General features: G+C 44.6%; 1 protein-coding gene across 1 annotated transcript in view; it reads left to right on the top strand.

The window, feature by feature from the left end:
• Map7 (microtubule associated protein 7) overlaps window positions 1–15,063 on the top strand; it is a 105,764-nt gene extending 90,701 nt beyond the window's left edge. The window contains exons 9-17 of the mRNA XM_035438762.1: window positions 3,033–3,148; window positions 3,443–3,714; window positions 6,065–6,293; window positions 9,742–9,916; window positions 10,384–10,485; window positions 10,853–10,903; window positions 11,200–11,257; window positions 12,672–12,771; window positions 14,811–15,063. Of these exons, the coding sequence (XP_035294653.1) occupies window positions 3,033–3,148; window positions 3,443–3,714; window positions 6,065–6,293; window positions 9,742–9,916; window positions 10,384–10,485; window positions 10,853–10,903; window positions 11,200–11,257; window positions 12,672–12,771; window positions 14,811–15,063 (1,356 nt within the window). The remainder of the gene's footprint in view (window positions 1–3,032; window positions 3,149–3,442; window positions 3,715–6,064; window positions 6,294–9,741; window positions 9,917–10,383; window positions 10,486–10,852; window positions 10,904–11,199; window positions 11,258–12,671; window positions 12,772–14,810) is intronic.
• The last annotated feature ends 224 nt before the right edge of the window (window positions 15,064–15,287 follow it).

Raw genomic sequence — 15,287 nt, 5'->3', positions numbered from 1 at the left:
CCCATCTAGATCCACAGCTGTTCTGGCTAGCTGAAATGGCAAGCTCCAGGTTCAGTAAGAGACCCCATCTCAAAATACAAGGTGGCTTGGGAGAAGGCATCAGCCCCTGACTTCCATACATAGGTAGGCACAGCACACATACACACACCAAGACTAGAGTTGTAGAATCATGTCAATTCTATATTAGTTTTTGAAGAAGCACAATACTGTTTTGCATAGTGACTACCAATTTACATTCCTACCAATCGCTCACAAGGATTCCAGGTTCTCTACCTCTTTGGCAGTACTTGCTATTTCCTGTTTTGTTTTGTTTTGTTTTATAATATCTAGTCTATGTGAATGGCCTCTCATTATGATTTTGATTTGCATCTCTGGTGACCATTAGTGTGGCACAGTTTTCATAGACATATTGGCAGTTGGCATATGTATTTAGGGAGATACTTACTAAACCGTTTGTGTTTACATGTATGTGATGCTAATGATCCAATTCAGGGCCTTGCATATGCAAGGAAATTGCTTTGTAACTGACCCTGTCTCCAGCCCATTTGAAATCTGATAATGAATTGTTGCATTGTGGGAGTTATCTGTTTATTCCAGATAATGACTCCAGATCAAATAGGCTCTGTGTATGTGTTCTTCTGTAGCATGGGTTGCCTGTTCAGTCTTTTGTGGCTTTTGACCTATAGAAAAATTTTTTGATGTTCATTTGTCCACTTTTGTATTGTTGCCTGTGCCTTGGGTCCATAAGTTAGTAACAGGTCCCATAATGTGAAACTTTTATAAATATTAGCCTCTTTTTACAGGTTTAAGACCCATATTTGCATCTTTAATCCATTTTGAGTTCATGTTTGTGTATCATATAAAGGAAGGGTCCAGTTTCATTGTTTTTCCTGTGACCATATGACTACTTTGGTGACATTTGCTGAAGACATTCTTTCCTGTTGATTGGTCCTAGACTCTACAGTTTCTAGACTCTTTATTCTATTCTATTGCTATGTGCCTGGTTATATATCCCAGTACTATACTGTTTTAACTATTACCGCTCCGAAATATGTTTTAAAATTGGGAACTATGAGAGCTCCAGTTTGTTCTTTTTCAGATAGACTTGAGCGGCTTATGTGTGTGTTCTCAGCACTGTGGAGGAGAGGGTCCAGAGGAAAGATGACTGTAGAGACCCACACCAGGGTGAAAACCAGGAGTGCCTTTGTGTGTGTGGTCTTTGGGAATTCAAGATGGGACAGAGGGTGGCTATGCAACTGGAATGGTATAGATTGGCCCCCACCCCATGGGGGAAGGTCCCTCTTGCCTTCAGTTCTTTTATGGTAGGAACTCAACAGAGACAGTGGAAACATGAAATGTCTCCTCCACTTGCAGCCAGTCAGTGAGCTAGGGTCCTACTCTGGAAGATGTGAGAAACAATTAGAAGGAACACAAAAGGGGAGGGAGGGGAGCATTGCGACTGTCCCTCATAGAAAAAGAGCGGAGGCACACTGGCAGCTCCTGGCTAGGTGACATCTTCCTGGTCCCTTGTTCCCTTGCACTCACTTTCCCACAGACATGCCCAGCCGGCCTCCCTGCCTCCCATAACAGGTCACAGTCTCAGATCCTTCAGGTTTTTTCTCTTTGTCTGCCCTTTGTTCCTGTCCTCCTCCATCCTCTCCCCCTCATCTTGAGATTCTTCAAACATTTGTCAGGCTTCCCCTTCCCTCCCCTCATATCCTTCACCTCCCACCCCTTCCATGTTGTCTGTAGAATGCTTTTCCAGGCTTCTCTTTGTATGGTAGACCAGATCTCTGGCTGAGTTCCTAGTTGACCCTCTGGGGAAGGCTGATGTGTCAGCTCCCTGTTAGATCTCTTCTTAGGACAGAATAATCTTAACTTCTCACCCTAGCCCCACTTTCCTTGGGGAGAGTGGTGGCCTTACAGAAGGACTTGTCTACAGTAGCCACATAAAAGGGGACCGACCATGTTTCTGGAATAACAGACATGTAAAATTTCTTGTTTGTTTGTTTTCCAAGACAAGGTTTCTCTACATAACAGCCCTGGCTGTCCTGGAACTTCACTCTGTAGATCAGGCTGGCCTTGAACTCACAGAGATCCGCCTGCCTCTGCCTCCCCAGTGCTGGGATTAAAGGCATGCACCACCAACGCCTATTGTAAACTTTTTTTTTTTTAACGACTAAGCAATACTTTCCAGAGTAAAAGATGAAAATTGCTAGAGAATAAAAAAGTAGATGATGTGCTTAAAGGTTTTTGTTTTTTGTTTTTAAATGGGGCTGGCAGTATGGTTCAGTAGTAGAGCACTTGCCTTGCATGCATGAAGCCTGGAATTCAATCCCCAGTATGGCAAAAAGAAAAATCACAAAATTTAAAATGAAAGGAAATGACTCCCATTTTAACATATGTGAGAGACAAGATAAATTCACTCCAGGTAATTTTAGACATAAAAAGTATAGGTGCGGGGGCTGGAGAGATGGCTCAGAGGTTAAGAGCACTGACTGCTCTTCCAGAGGTCCTGAGTTCAATTCCCAGCAACCACATGGTGGCTTACAACCATCCGTTATGAGACCTGGTGTCCTCTTCTGGTGCGCAGATATACATGGAAGCAGAATGTTGTATACATAATAAATAAATAAAATCTTTAAAAAAAAGTATAGGTGCTTTTTCAAAGTTTATGTTTATTTTCTCTCTTTTTTTTTTTGAGATTATAATGTAATTACATCATTTCCCTCTTTCCTTTACTCCTTCCAAACCCTTTTTGACAAAAACAATCCAAATCATCCATCTGGATCTACTTTATTCATGTCATCTCTGTTAATTCAGTTATCCTGTTCAGTTGTAAGCTAACAGGGGGCCTTTTCCTGCAGCGAAATGTATGTGTATATGTCATAAAACATATGACATGGTTTATAAATTTGTCTTAAATAAAATTTTTAATAAAACACTACATGGTTTGTAGCTTGTTGCTGGATATCATTGAGTATGACTATGTCACTCAGAAAATTTTAATTACTGAGTTTCTCTGAACCCAGAGCCATAAAAAAGAGCGAGAAAGAGAACACATGCCCTTCCACTTTTCCTCTGGCTTCCGAAGGACTCTGTCTCCATCTAATCCCAAAGCAAGATCACCAGCTCCAGCCCGCCTTTGGTGAGTGCGATGATGGAGGCTGGTGGGGGTGTCCACATTGGAGAATTAGCTTTTGTCCTCAGTGTCTCCCGTTCTCACATGGTTCATCTTTGACTTGAGGAATAACAAGCTCCCTGTAAGAAAGGAAAATGAAGCTTTGAGATGGGCCTAAAGATTAGGGGCTCCTTTTCTGCTTTGACCACATACAGAACAATACTCACACCTAAACATCTGTGCAGTTTTCCACTTGTGGGTGTTCTGGGTTCTGGTAAGCTAATCCTGACACACCCATTGTCCTTGTCATTTGTTGTCCAGGCTTCCATCCAAGTCCATGCCTCATTTGCCTGGCACACCCCGACCAGCATCCTCCTTGCCTCCTGGCTCAGTCAAAGCTGCTTCCACTCAGGCCCGCCCCTCATCCCCTGGCAACATCCGCCCTGTCAAGAGAGAAGTCAAAGTGGAGCCTGAGAAAAAAGACCCTGAGAAGAAGGTTGCCAATGAGCCTTTGGTAAAGGGCAGAGCACCCTTAGTGAAGGTAGAGGAAGTCACAGTTGAAGAGGGGACACCTGCAGAGCCAGCTGACCCTGGTGAGAATGGACCCACTGGTGCTGGGGTGTGGGCTGGAGTTCTCTGGGTTTGCCCTTTTCAGACATCGCTTTATTTAACTTTTTCTTACTGGTTATTTGAACTTCATATTCTCACTATCTCCTCTCTCCCTGTCTCTCCTCCACTCTCTGTATTGTGACTTCACTGTGTGGCCATAGATGACCTTGCTAACTATGTGTGTGTGTGTGTGTGAATGTTTTGCCTGTGTGTATATCTGTTTGCCACATGTGTCCCTGGTGCCTGTGGGAGTCAGAAGAGAGCATGAGATCCCCCTGGAACTATAGTTATTGTGAACCACCATGGGGGTGCTAGGAATTGAACCTTGGTCCTCTACATGAGCTGCCAGTAATCTTAACCACTAAGCATCTCTCCAGCCTGACCTTGAACTTCTTACCCTTCTGTTTCTACTTCCCAAATTGCTAGGATTTCAGTTTCATGAGGTCCTGGGTGTTAGACTCGGACTTTGGCATTAAACTACTTCCCCAGGCTATTCTGTAGTTTTTTAAAAGATTTTCAACGGATTTTAAAAAATATTTTTAAACTGTCCCTCCAGAATTTTTCAAACTACAAGTCCCCAGCCTCGCCTCAGTCCTACTGGATCATAATAGGAGGTGAAGGGTCAAATCATCTGACAGAGATCAGGGGAATTGAGGGCTGTTTTTTGTGAGGTAACCCAGTGTTGCTCAGAAATTTAGAGTCACCTGGAACTAGGGATTCGACATTTTCTTGTTGAAATATTTTCATATAAAATACAATCTGGGGTTTAAGGACGGGAATCAGAACAAGTTGAAGTTTTGGAGTGGAAGAAGAGCCCAGTGCTGGCTTCGTTCTGAAAGAGAAGATGAGGACCCCAAACAGCAAAACACTAATGAAAGGACCGGGCCCCTGCTTCTTACTAGTAATCCCAGCTGTGATGGAGACCAAAGCATGAGGATCTCAAGTCTGTGGCCTATCTGAGATGAGCCATGAGCTCAAATTCAAACTGAGCAACTTAGCGAGACTAAAATAAAAAGTATTATGAAGGGTGTGTAGCTCAGTGAGAGTGCTTGCTTGTCATGTGTGAAACTGTGGGTTTAGTCCCAAGGGCGGGAAGGAGGGGAAGAGGGAGAGAAAGGGCTTTGTAGATTGAGTAGAACTGTAAGTCTGAAAAGCAGGTGGGGGTGGCGGGGGGATGAAGTCTCAGATGCCAGAGCATGAAGTTCTGGTGTCACGCCATCATGTATAGTCATGACAAGGCCAGCTCAAGTAGCATCCTCAGCCATCTTCTAAACACTAAACACAGTTGAAGAACTTCTGCCCCAAACACTCCTGGGGCCAAATGGGTATGTGGGCAGCTAGTGTGCCTGCCCTGACAAGGCTATTGCATCCTTGTGTCTCAGGTCTCAAGATAGCTCTGGGTAGTCTTTGAAACAAAGTCTCACTGTGCATCACAGGCTGTCTCTCAAGTACTGAGATTAAAAGCATGCACCACCAAGCAGTGGTGGCACACGCCTTTAGTCCCAGCACTCGGGAGGCAAGGGCAGGCAAATCTGTGAGTTCAAGGCCATCTGGTCTACAAAGTGAGTTCCAGGACAGGCTCCAAAGCTACACAGAGAAACCCTGTCTGAAAAAACAAACAAACAAACAAACAAACAAAAAAGGTATGCACCAACACACCTGACCAAAAAGAGAACTCTTAGCAAAATATAATGGTACACACCAGTTATGTGATCCCAATAGTCAGGTGGCTAAAGCAGAAAAATCATTGGATATTACTCTAGACTATCCCTGACTACACAAAAACCCTATGTCAAAAAAAAAAAAAAGATTTTACAAATTAATCAAAATAAAAAGAGCCTCTTCATTGGGTATCACCTGCCTGGCCCGAGTCCTAGACATGTGGTCTGGGTGCTAAGGATGCTCATTTTAAAAGGCTTTCATACGCTGGTAACAAAGTCACCAAAGCATAGGGATACTTGGGAAGTGATAAAAGGCAAATGGCAACCCTCATCTTCGTTTTGCTCAGAGTAGAGCTTCCCACAGAACCTAACACAAGGCTCCCAGGATATATTCAGTAGATGTTGTTAACTGATTTAACTGCTATAAAAATAAGCCTTGGTGACAGAGTGTGAGCTTCGTTGGATGTCTCACTTAGACATGCAGTTTTTGTTACCAGTTGCTTGGCTACAGATAGACAGAAGGCAGGGAAACCGTGAGAACACGCGGTGGTAGATGTTCCCTTTTCTTTGAGAATGATGAATCCTAGGCCTGGGGGCATGGGGAATGCCAGTTTTTGTTTTGTTCCTTGGGGTTTAGTCCCATTTGGTTTTCTCCTTGTACCTATTTGTACAGCTGTTCCAGTCTCGACCCCTGTTCCAAGTCCAGCCCCTGCTCCAGCTACAGACCCAGCCCCGGTCTCAACACCATCATCAGCTGCGACTGTCAATGTTGCTCCAAAGGCTTCTGCAGGCACCACTGACCCAGAAGAGGCCACGAGGCTGCTGGCTGAGAAGAGGCGGCTAGCCAGAGAGCAAAGAGAAAAGGAGGAAAGGGAGAGAAGGGAGAAGGAAGAGCTGGAGAGGTAAAGGTTGCAAGTGCCATCACACTTGCTCTCTAGCCAACAATACACTCACCTTCCATTCCTCCTGCTCCCTCTCCAGAGTGCTGATGCTATAATCATGTGCCATGCCTGGTTTATTTAGTGCTGGGTATCGAACCTGGGGTTTTGTCCATGCTAGGCAAACACTCAAACTGAACTACATCCCCAGAAATATTTTTAAAATTATATTTTATTCTAAATAGAAACACAGATAAGCAAAGGTTTAAAGGGAGAAAGGGTATCCTAATTCAGGTAATTGCATATGTGTTAAGTAGCTCTTTCTGTTCTCTGAATGCTTGGAAAATATATGTGCTCATGCCCTGGCAGATACATTTACAGATCCATAAGCACAGTGAAGGTACAGTGGTCAGGTCTGCTTTTGCACTTAGCACATCTCCAGCCATCAACTGTCTTCATTATCTTTGTATTACTATAAAGAGGCGTAATACTGACAGACATATTCTCTCAGATCAGACTCCTCTCCTCAGCTGGGTAGGATATTTAACTGCTCCAAAGTTGCCTGCCAGGCTAGTTCGGCAGTTTTGGCAGAAGCATTACATGCAGGAAAGGCAAATCCATAACCAGAATAAGTTTCTACTCCAGTAAAGACAAAGTGTTGCCCTTTCCATGGAGGAAGTGGTCCAATGTAGTCAACCTGCAACCAGGTCACTGGCTGGTCATCCCAGGGATTGATGCCATAGCTGGGGCTCAGTGCTAGTCTCTGATGTTGGCAGGTCTAGCACTCAGCAGTAACTGTACCAGGTCAGCCTTAGTGATTGGAAATCTGTGACTCAAGCCTGTGCATAGCCCCCATTTCTGCCGTCATGGCCGCTTTGTTTATGGGCCCATTGAACAATGACAGGGAGGGCTGGGGAAAGAGGACAACTACCCACAGAATGGGGCATCCTATCTACTTGATTACTGAACTCCTCCTCAGCTGAAGTCACCTTGCTATTAGCATCTACTTTTCTCCTTGTGAAGAGACAAGTATCTTCACACCCTTTGTCCATCTGGAGAAGTCTATCCACATATTTCTTCCCCAGATGTCTTTCTCACCAATTTTCCAATCATGCTCTTTCCAAATCCCTTAGCATCTAGCCAGTCCATTGGCTTCAGCCCATGAATCAGTGAACAAGTGCACATCTGGCCATTTCTCCTTCCACACAAATGTGTACTACCTGAAGATCTGCCCACTGTGAAGATTTCCCTTCACCAATGTCTTTCAGGGTTATACCCTATAATCTGTAGCAGTCCACTTGTGGGTAGTACCTGCATAATGTGCAGAACCATCAGTAAAACAGACCCTAGTTGTCTTTTTCCTTAGTCATCCAATCATAGGGCACACCCCATGAGGCTATAGGTGCATACCTCAAAGCAAACAGCATTGCAACAGGAATAGAAACCATAGGTATTTGGACAACTTCATGCGTCTTCAGAACCTGCTCAATTATACATAAGCCACTCCCATCTGATAATAGATTGCTGCTATGTACATCCTACCTTATGACTTAGTGGGTCTGATAACATCCATCTCATAGTGGACAGCTAAAGTTGCATGGTAACTTGGTAGCTTTCCACTAAGGCCCAATAGCAGGCCAAGAGCTATCTTTCAAAGAAGGAATAGTTGTCTACAGATGATGGTAGAATCTTGCTCCAAAATCCCAAAGTTTTCTTCTGTGGTTCACCTATAGGGGCCTCTGAATGCCCCAAGCAGCACCCCTGTCTGCCACTGATACCTCAAATACCATTGGGTCTGCTACATCGTATGTTCCAAGTAGTAGAGCAGCCTGCATAGCAGCCTTAACCTGTTGAAGAGCCTTCTGTTCCAGGCCCCACACAAAGCTAGCAGGTTTCCAAGTCACTTGTTATATGGGCCAGAGTAACACACCCAAGTGGGCAATGTGCTTTCTCCAGAATCCAAATATATCCACTAAACACGCTTCTTTCTTGGTGGTGGGAGGGGCCAGGTGCAAAAACTTATCCTTCGCCTTAGGAATATCTCTGCATACCCCACTCCTGGTACCAACTTCCATCTTAGTGTTCTACTGTGAAGAAACACCATTTAATTGGGGTGGCTTACAGTTTTAGAAATTTAATCCATCCTCATCATAGCAACACACAAACAAGACATGGTGCTAGAGTAGGTAAGAGTTCTACATGTAGATTCACAGGCAGCAGGAAGAGACAGTGGCACTGGGCCTGGCTTGGGCTTTTGAAACCCCAAAGCCGCCTGCCCTCCAGTGATACACTTCCTCCAACAAGACCATACCTCCTATTTCTTCCCAAGTAGTGCCACTCCCTGATTACGAAACATTCAAACATGTGAGCCTATGGGGGCCATTCTTATTCAGACTACCACAGCCAGGGATGGTGTTCTAAGTTTCATTCTATTGCTCTGATAAAACAGTCTGAGCTGAAGCAACTTAGGGGAGGAAACAGCCCATTTGTCTTACACTTCCAGGTCATGGTCCATCTTTGAGGAAAGCCGGGGCAGCAACTCAAGCAGGAAGTTGAAGCAGAAACCCATGAGGCATGCTCTCTGGCTCGTTCACACACTTTGCTTTGCTAGTCCTCATATGCATCACTGCCCACAGTGGACTGGGCTCTGCTACATAGCTAACCATCAAGACAATCCCCCACAGACATACCCACATTCCAATCTGATCTCGTCAGTTTTTACTCAGTTGACCAGTCAGGTCTTCAGACTATGTCAACTTGATAGTTAGAATTAACTCTGATGGTTTGCTTAACTGGACACCTTCTGGGGCTGATAAATGTCAGCAATTGTTCTTGACAGAGGTGGGGAGGACCTCAGGCCTGATTAGAACCACCCTATTGGCTGTGCTTACCCTTTGTTTTATGGGAAGTTTCCATGGCCTGTCCTCATCCTGATCTGGCACAAAACATTATTATCTCAGTTTAAAAGGTCTCCTTGAGTCAGGAGAGGTGGCTTATCAGTTAAGAGCACTGGCTGCACCTTCAGAGGACCTGGGTTGGGCTCCCAGAAACCCCATGGTGCCTCACAATCATCTGTTACACAGCCAATAGCATCAGCTGCCCTCTGCAGGCTCCTGGCACACATGTAGTACACAGACACACATACAGGCAAAATTCCCATACACATGTAATTTTTTTTGAATTATGATTTCTTGTTGAGGTGTGGGGACTCAGTAGTTATTACTAAAAATCGCCTGTGTTCAAGTATTCAAGTCTCTCCCATTTAAAAATGAACTGTAGCTCCTTTGAAAAAAAGCAAGGAGTCCCCCAAATGGCAATGGTTGTGTGCCACTTCTGACAGAAATGAAACTGGAGAGGAAGAGCAAGGGTTGATCCATAGTCGTGGTGGAATGTAGCCAAAGTGGGGGTTTCCCTCCAGATCTTTGAACTACTAGTAGTGTCTTCATATGCCTTCATCCTTGTCTTTTCCCAGACAAAAGATAGAGGAATTGTCTCGAAGGGTGGCTGAAGAGCGAAGTCGCCGGGAGGAAGAATCCCGCAGACTGGAAGCGGAGCAGGCACGAGAGAAAGAAGAGCTGGCGCTGCGCCTTGCGGAGGAGGAGCGGGAGCGGTGGGAGAGGGAGGAGATGGAGCGTGTGCAGAAGCAGGTGCGGGTCTGCCCCACACTGGGGCTGTCTATCAATCAGTGGGGTACAAAGCAGGTGCGGGCCCTGCCCCACACTGGGGCTGTCTATAAATCAGTGGGGTACAAAGCAGGTGCGGGCCCTGCCCCACTGGGGCTACTCTCATGATCAGGGCTGCCAAGCAGTCACAAGGCAGGCAAGGCCCACTGCTCCAAAAAGGACAGGACACCTCCAAGATGAGGAAGGCAGCTGGGTGGTGGTAGCACACACCTGTAATCCCAGTACTTGGGAGGCAGAAGCAGGCAGACCTCTGTGAGTTCAAGGCCAGCCTGGTCTACACAAAGAAACCCTGTCTCAAAAAAAAAGGAAGGTATTGTACACCATCATGGCCTTCACCTGTCAGTGCCATGGTGGCTCTGCCTGATAGTGTGGGGACCTGGGTTGCAGGAGACCCTGACTAGGTATAAGCAGCAGAAACAACTTGTTTTCAGAAAGAAGAAGAAGCCCGAGCCAGGGAGGAGGCAGAGAGGGCCCGGCAGGAGCGAGAGAAGCATTTCCAGAGAGAAGAGCAGGAGCGCCTGGAGAGGAAGAAGGTAGGCCGGGGCAGAAGCCTGGAGCCAGCATGGTTCCCCTCACTACCTGGATCTCAAGTTGCCTGAAGACCAAGAGACTGGAGCTTTGGTCAGGAACATAGTGTTCTACCCTTGTCTGAGAAACAGCCCTTGGTATTTTATTATTACTTCCAAGAAAGCTGCCAGTTTCTACCTTCCCCGAAGTAGTTACTTCTATCAGACAAGTTAAAATGGCTCCAACTCTATTAATAACTCCAGTTAGGATGAAGAACTGTGAATTATACTTTCTCCACATCCTAATAACTTGCTACTTATTTTATTGCCAGAATGTGCCAGGCCGGCATGCTTTCTGTATCTCATCCTCTCTTTTATGTGTTCTTTTTTGCAGCGCCTTGAAGAGATTATGAGGAGAACCCGGAGGACAGAGAATGCAGACAAGGTGCTGGCGTGGCCTTTTCTAGTGACTCCTCTGTTCTGTGAGGCAGGGTCTCATGTCCCTCGGGATGGCCTCACTGAATATGACCTTGAAGATTCTACATCTTCTGCCTCCTCTTCCCAAGTGCAGGGACTACAGCCCAGTGCGGTGCTAGCTCTACCTATCTTGATATGGCTTTTTCTTTTCACACCCCCATCTTCTTGGGGATCAAACCTAGGTCCTTACAGGTACCCAGGGAGCACTCTACCACTGGGAACAACAATTTTAAATTTTTAAATTGTTTTTTCTCCTTTTTCTAGAAAACCACTGAACAAAGAAATGGTGACATAGCCAAGGGAGTTCTCACTGGAGAAACAGGTATTTCTTTCTATCAGTGAATTCAAGTCAGTTGAAATGTTACTATGGAGATCAGAGTGGGTGAGGGGCTACACTCATTTCCTCTCTAAGGGCTTCAAAAGAGTTTTTAAAGGTAGGTAGGTGTGTGTGTGTGTGTGTCAGCGTCTGTGTCTGTGTGTACCCACAGAGGCCAGAAGAGCCCCTGTAGCTGGACTTACAGCTGGTTGTAAACTGCTTGACATGGTTGATTTTAACTGAGCCATCTATCCCTAAGGGCTTCAAATGTACACATTTGTATAGGGTTTTGTCTGTCTGTCTGGAGTTTCATTTGAACTAGAGTCTTATTCTGCTCTACAGTCTGGATTTGAATTCACTATGCACCTGAGGGTAACCTTCAACTCCTTACCTCCTTCCTCAGACTCCCAGGTGCTAAGGTTACACGCCTATGTTACTACCCCACCTTAAATTTACATGTTTGTAACTTGTATTTATGACGAGTCTCAGAAAGAAAAATTAAACATTATTTCTTTTGGTCCTGACTTCAAAAGAGAGGTAAAATGTAAAGTGTGCTGGTTTCATTGTAACTTACTTATTCATATACTGTGATCTTTGGAGAGATTATTGTTTCTTGGAGATTTCAAAACAAATAATGGTTTAAATAAAAATGAAATGAACCTTAATTTTCATACTCCTGTCTAGTTAGGATTGGTTTCATTTCTCTGTATGATAGTGGAGATCACATGCTTACTTGATCATGCTCTAGCTGTATTTGTCCGGAGAACACACACAGTGGCAGCATAATAACCCTATTGCAGTTTTGCTTTGCTTTGCTCACAATTGAATCTCCAGCCTCATGCATGCCATTGGGGTATTCCACCTCACCCACCCCCACTGCATAATGAGGTAATTCCAAGAATGTCACCAATGACATAGGCTATCAAGGTTTATAAGACTTTCACTTAGCCCATCCTAGATTTGAGCCAGATGTCAATAATGTTGCCTTAAGCTGAACTCCAACATCAAGTCACAAATTAGGTGGCAAAGTTAGGGACAGCACACAGTGGGCTTCCATTTGTGAAGTGTGTGTGTGTTTGTGTGTTTGTGTGTGTGTGTGTGTGTGTGTGTGTGTGTGTGTGTGTGTGTGTGTGTGTGTGTGTCCAAAACTAAAGTGCTACAAACAAAAAATAAAATAGTAACATTTATTTCTGCCTTTCAGTCTGCTGAGCAGTAAGAACTTTACCCCTGTTAACGCATTTAGTTCTCACAGTAGCCTGCCAGGCAGGTACCATTATCCAGGAAGGATTAGGGTTTGAACTGCCCAATGCCCCACAGGCAGTAAGTTGTAGAGTCAAGTCATATATCCAAGTTCTGGTTCCTAGGGGTTGGATTTGATTGGAGGATATTAGTAACTGTTTGCTTTCCTTGCTGTGTACAGAGGTATCTGCACTACCATGTATGAACTCTCCAGGAAATGGACAGTCTGCACACAGTGCACACGGAGTCACTTTACAACAATCAGAAGTGACCACAGAGAGGTGAGTTAAAAACCGAGGCCTTTCGCCGGGCATTGGTGGTGCACGCCTTTAATCCCAGCATTCGGGAGGCAGAGGCAGGCGGATCACTGTGAGTTCGAGACCAGCCTGGTCTACAAGAGCTAGTTCCAGGACAGCCTCCAAAGCCACAGAGAAACCCTGTCTCTAAAAACCAAAAAAAAAAAAAACCAAAACCAAAACAAAACAAAAAAAAACCGAGGCCTTTCTTATTGCTATATTCAGTGCAAAGCACTACTATCTTCACCCCCAGGTGGGATGCCAGAGTTTTATTTTTAACTTAATTTATTTTTCACTTGTCTCTTTAATTTTTTGTAGAACTTGTAACTCTAAGAAAGGGAAACTCACTTTTTTCTTCACTCTTGTTAGTGAGGTTTCAGTGACTATTAAAGACTATTACGGGGCAGGGGGTGGGGTGGGGGGGATTGACATGTGAAATTATAATTTTGTAAAAATTAAATTAAAAATAGACTATTACAGGCAGCTCTATTGGTGTAGACTTGCAGTCCCTGCTTCTTGGAAGGCTGAAGCAGGAGGATAAAAATGCAAGGCAAACTTGAACTACAGAGAGAGCCTACATCACTAGTCAGCTTAATACACAGAAGAGAAGAAGGGGAAGGGGAGAGAGGCGATTCAGTCTGTACTTACTAAGAACTCTTTGAATGCCAGTATTTTTGATATATTGAAAAGTGGGGTACAGTGACCCCAGCACTTTAAAAGGAAGCTGAGGCAGGAGATTGTTGCAAATTTGAGGCTGGCCAGGACTACATAGCAAGACTGTTTAAAAAGCATTCATGCCTATAATTGCAACATGGAGAGACTAAAGCAGTTGGATTTCTGCTTATTTGAGGACAGCCTGGGCTACAGAGTGAAGACCCTGTCTCAACAATAAAGAAAAATACACAAAACAAATAAAAACAAAACAGCAGGGCACAGTGGCACACACTTGTATTCCCAGCCCTTGGAAGATTGAGGTAGAAATATGCAAAGTTCAAGGCTATCCTTGGCTACATTTTATTGAATCTAGCCTGGCCTACAGAGTGAACAGGGTGAGACCCTGTCTCAGGAAAAAAAGAAAAAGAAAAAGAAACAAAACAGAGAGACATATACAGAGACAATGAGAACTAATTTACATCCTCATCAGTCATGTATGAGGATTCTTTTATGCACATTGCCTCCTTGGCAGGATTCTTGTCAAGCCCTAGAGCCATTTCCCTCAGCTATCTTCTTTCCCCTTAACAGATCCACCACTGAAAGCATATAGAATTTTATAGGGATCAGGCACTCACACTGGTTGGCCTAGAACTCACTCTGTAGGCCAGGCTGGCCTCAAGTTTGCAGAGAGTCTCCTGAGTGCTAGGACTGTTAAGTGTCTACCACCATGCCCAGAAGCACATAGAGCTGAAAAGGGTGAGGCCTTTTCAAGATGGCTCAGCAGGTACTGTCGGTGACTGTCGGCAGCCCTAATGACCTGAGTTCCATCCTCAGGACACATGTTGGAAGGAGAAAAAAATGTCTCCTGCAAGTTGCCCTCTGACCTCTGCATGCACCCCATGGCATGTGTATATACATGCCCACATAGAAATAAATAGATGTAATTTAATTTTATCTTTAAGAATTTAATCCCAGGCAGAGGCAGAGGATCTCTGTACCTTGAGGCCAGCCTGGTCTACATAGTGAGTTCCCAGATAGCCAGGGCTCTATAGAGACACCCTGTATTAGAGGAGGAGGAGGAGGAGCCAGGAGGAAGAGGAAGAGGAGGAAATGAAGAACTTGATAACCTTTGGTAGTTTCCTTTGGTAGTGATCTGTTCTAGCAAATTGTCCTATTGTGGATTCTGGGGAGTAAGCTCAGGCCATTAGGCTTGTATCGAATGGTAACAAGTGCCTCCACCTGCTGAACCATCCCTATGGCACTGAATTCCTGTTTTATTGCAAAGTTGTAAAAAATTTTTTAAAGAATTTTTCATTCTAAAATAACCTTAATTCTAACTCATTCTGTTTTTGACCTTTCACATTCCCTAGTTCTCCAATTTTGGGAAAAGAGCCAAATGAAAATGGAATGTCTGCTCAAGATGAAAATTTTGAAGAAATTATAAACTTACCTGTTGGATCAAAAGCATCCAGATTAGATGTCACCAACAATGAGAGCCCAGAAATTCCTTTGAAACCAATCTTGGCCTTTAATGATGAAGGGACACTTGGGCCCCTACCTCAGGTAGATGGTGTGCAAACACAACAGACAGCAGGTGAGCTAGTCTTCAACCGCCTCCTGTAATCATCAGAGCTGAAACCCAAGAGAGGGTGGATGGTTGTTTTGTTCTTTGAGAGAACAAGTAAGCCACTGTAGAAGACTGTACATGGATCATACACGTTGAATTTTGAGTTGCTTTGAGCCACTTCTAAGCCCTTTGTGCCCTCTTATTCAGTCTGTAGCACCCAAGGAGCATTACCCAGCCTTTGAGTAGCACTGGGTGCCAAGCATCAGAGAGACTTCACATT

Source organism: Cricetulus griseus, chromosome 2, assembly GCF_003668045.3.
Source record: "Cricetulus griseus strain 17A/GY chromosome 2, alternate assembly CriGri-PICRH-1.0, whole genome shotgun sequence".
In the NCBI taxonomy this organism is placed as follows: domain Eukaryota; kingdom Metazoa; phylum Chordata; class Mammalia; order Rodentia; family Cricetidae; genus Cricetulus; species Cricetulus griseus.
This window is presented reverse-complemented; position numbering and strand designations above follow the sequence as displayed.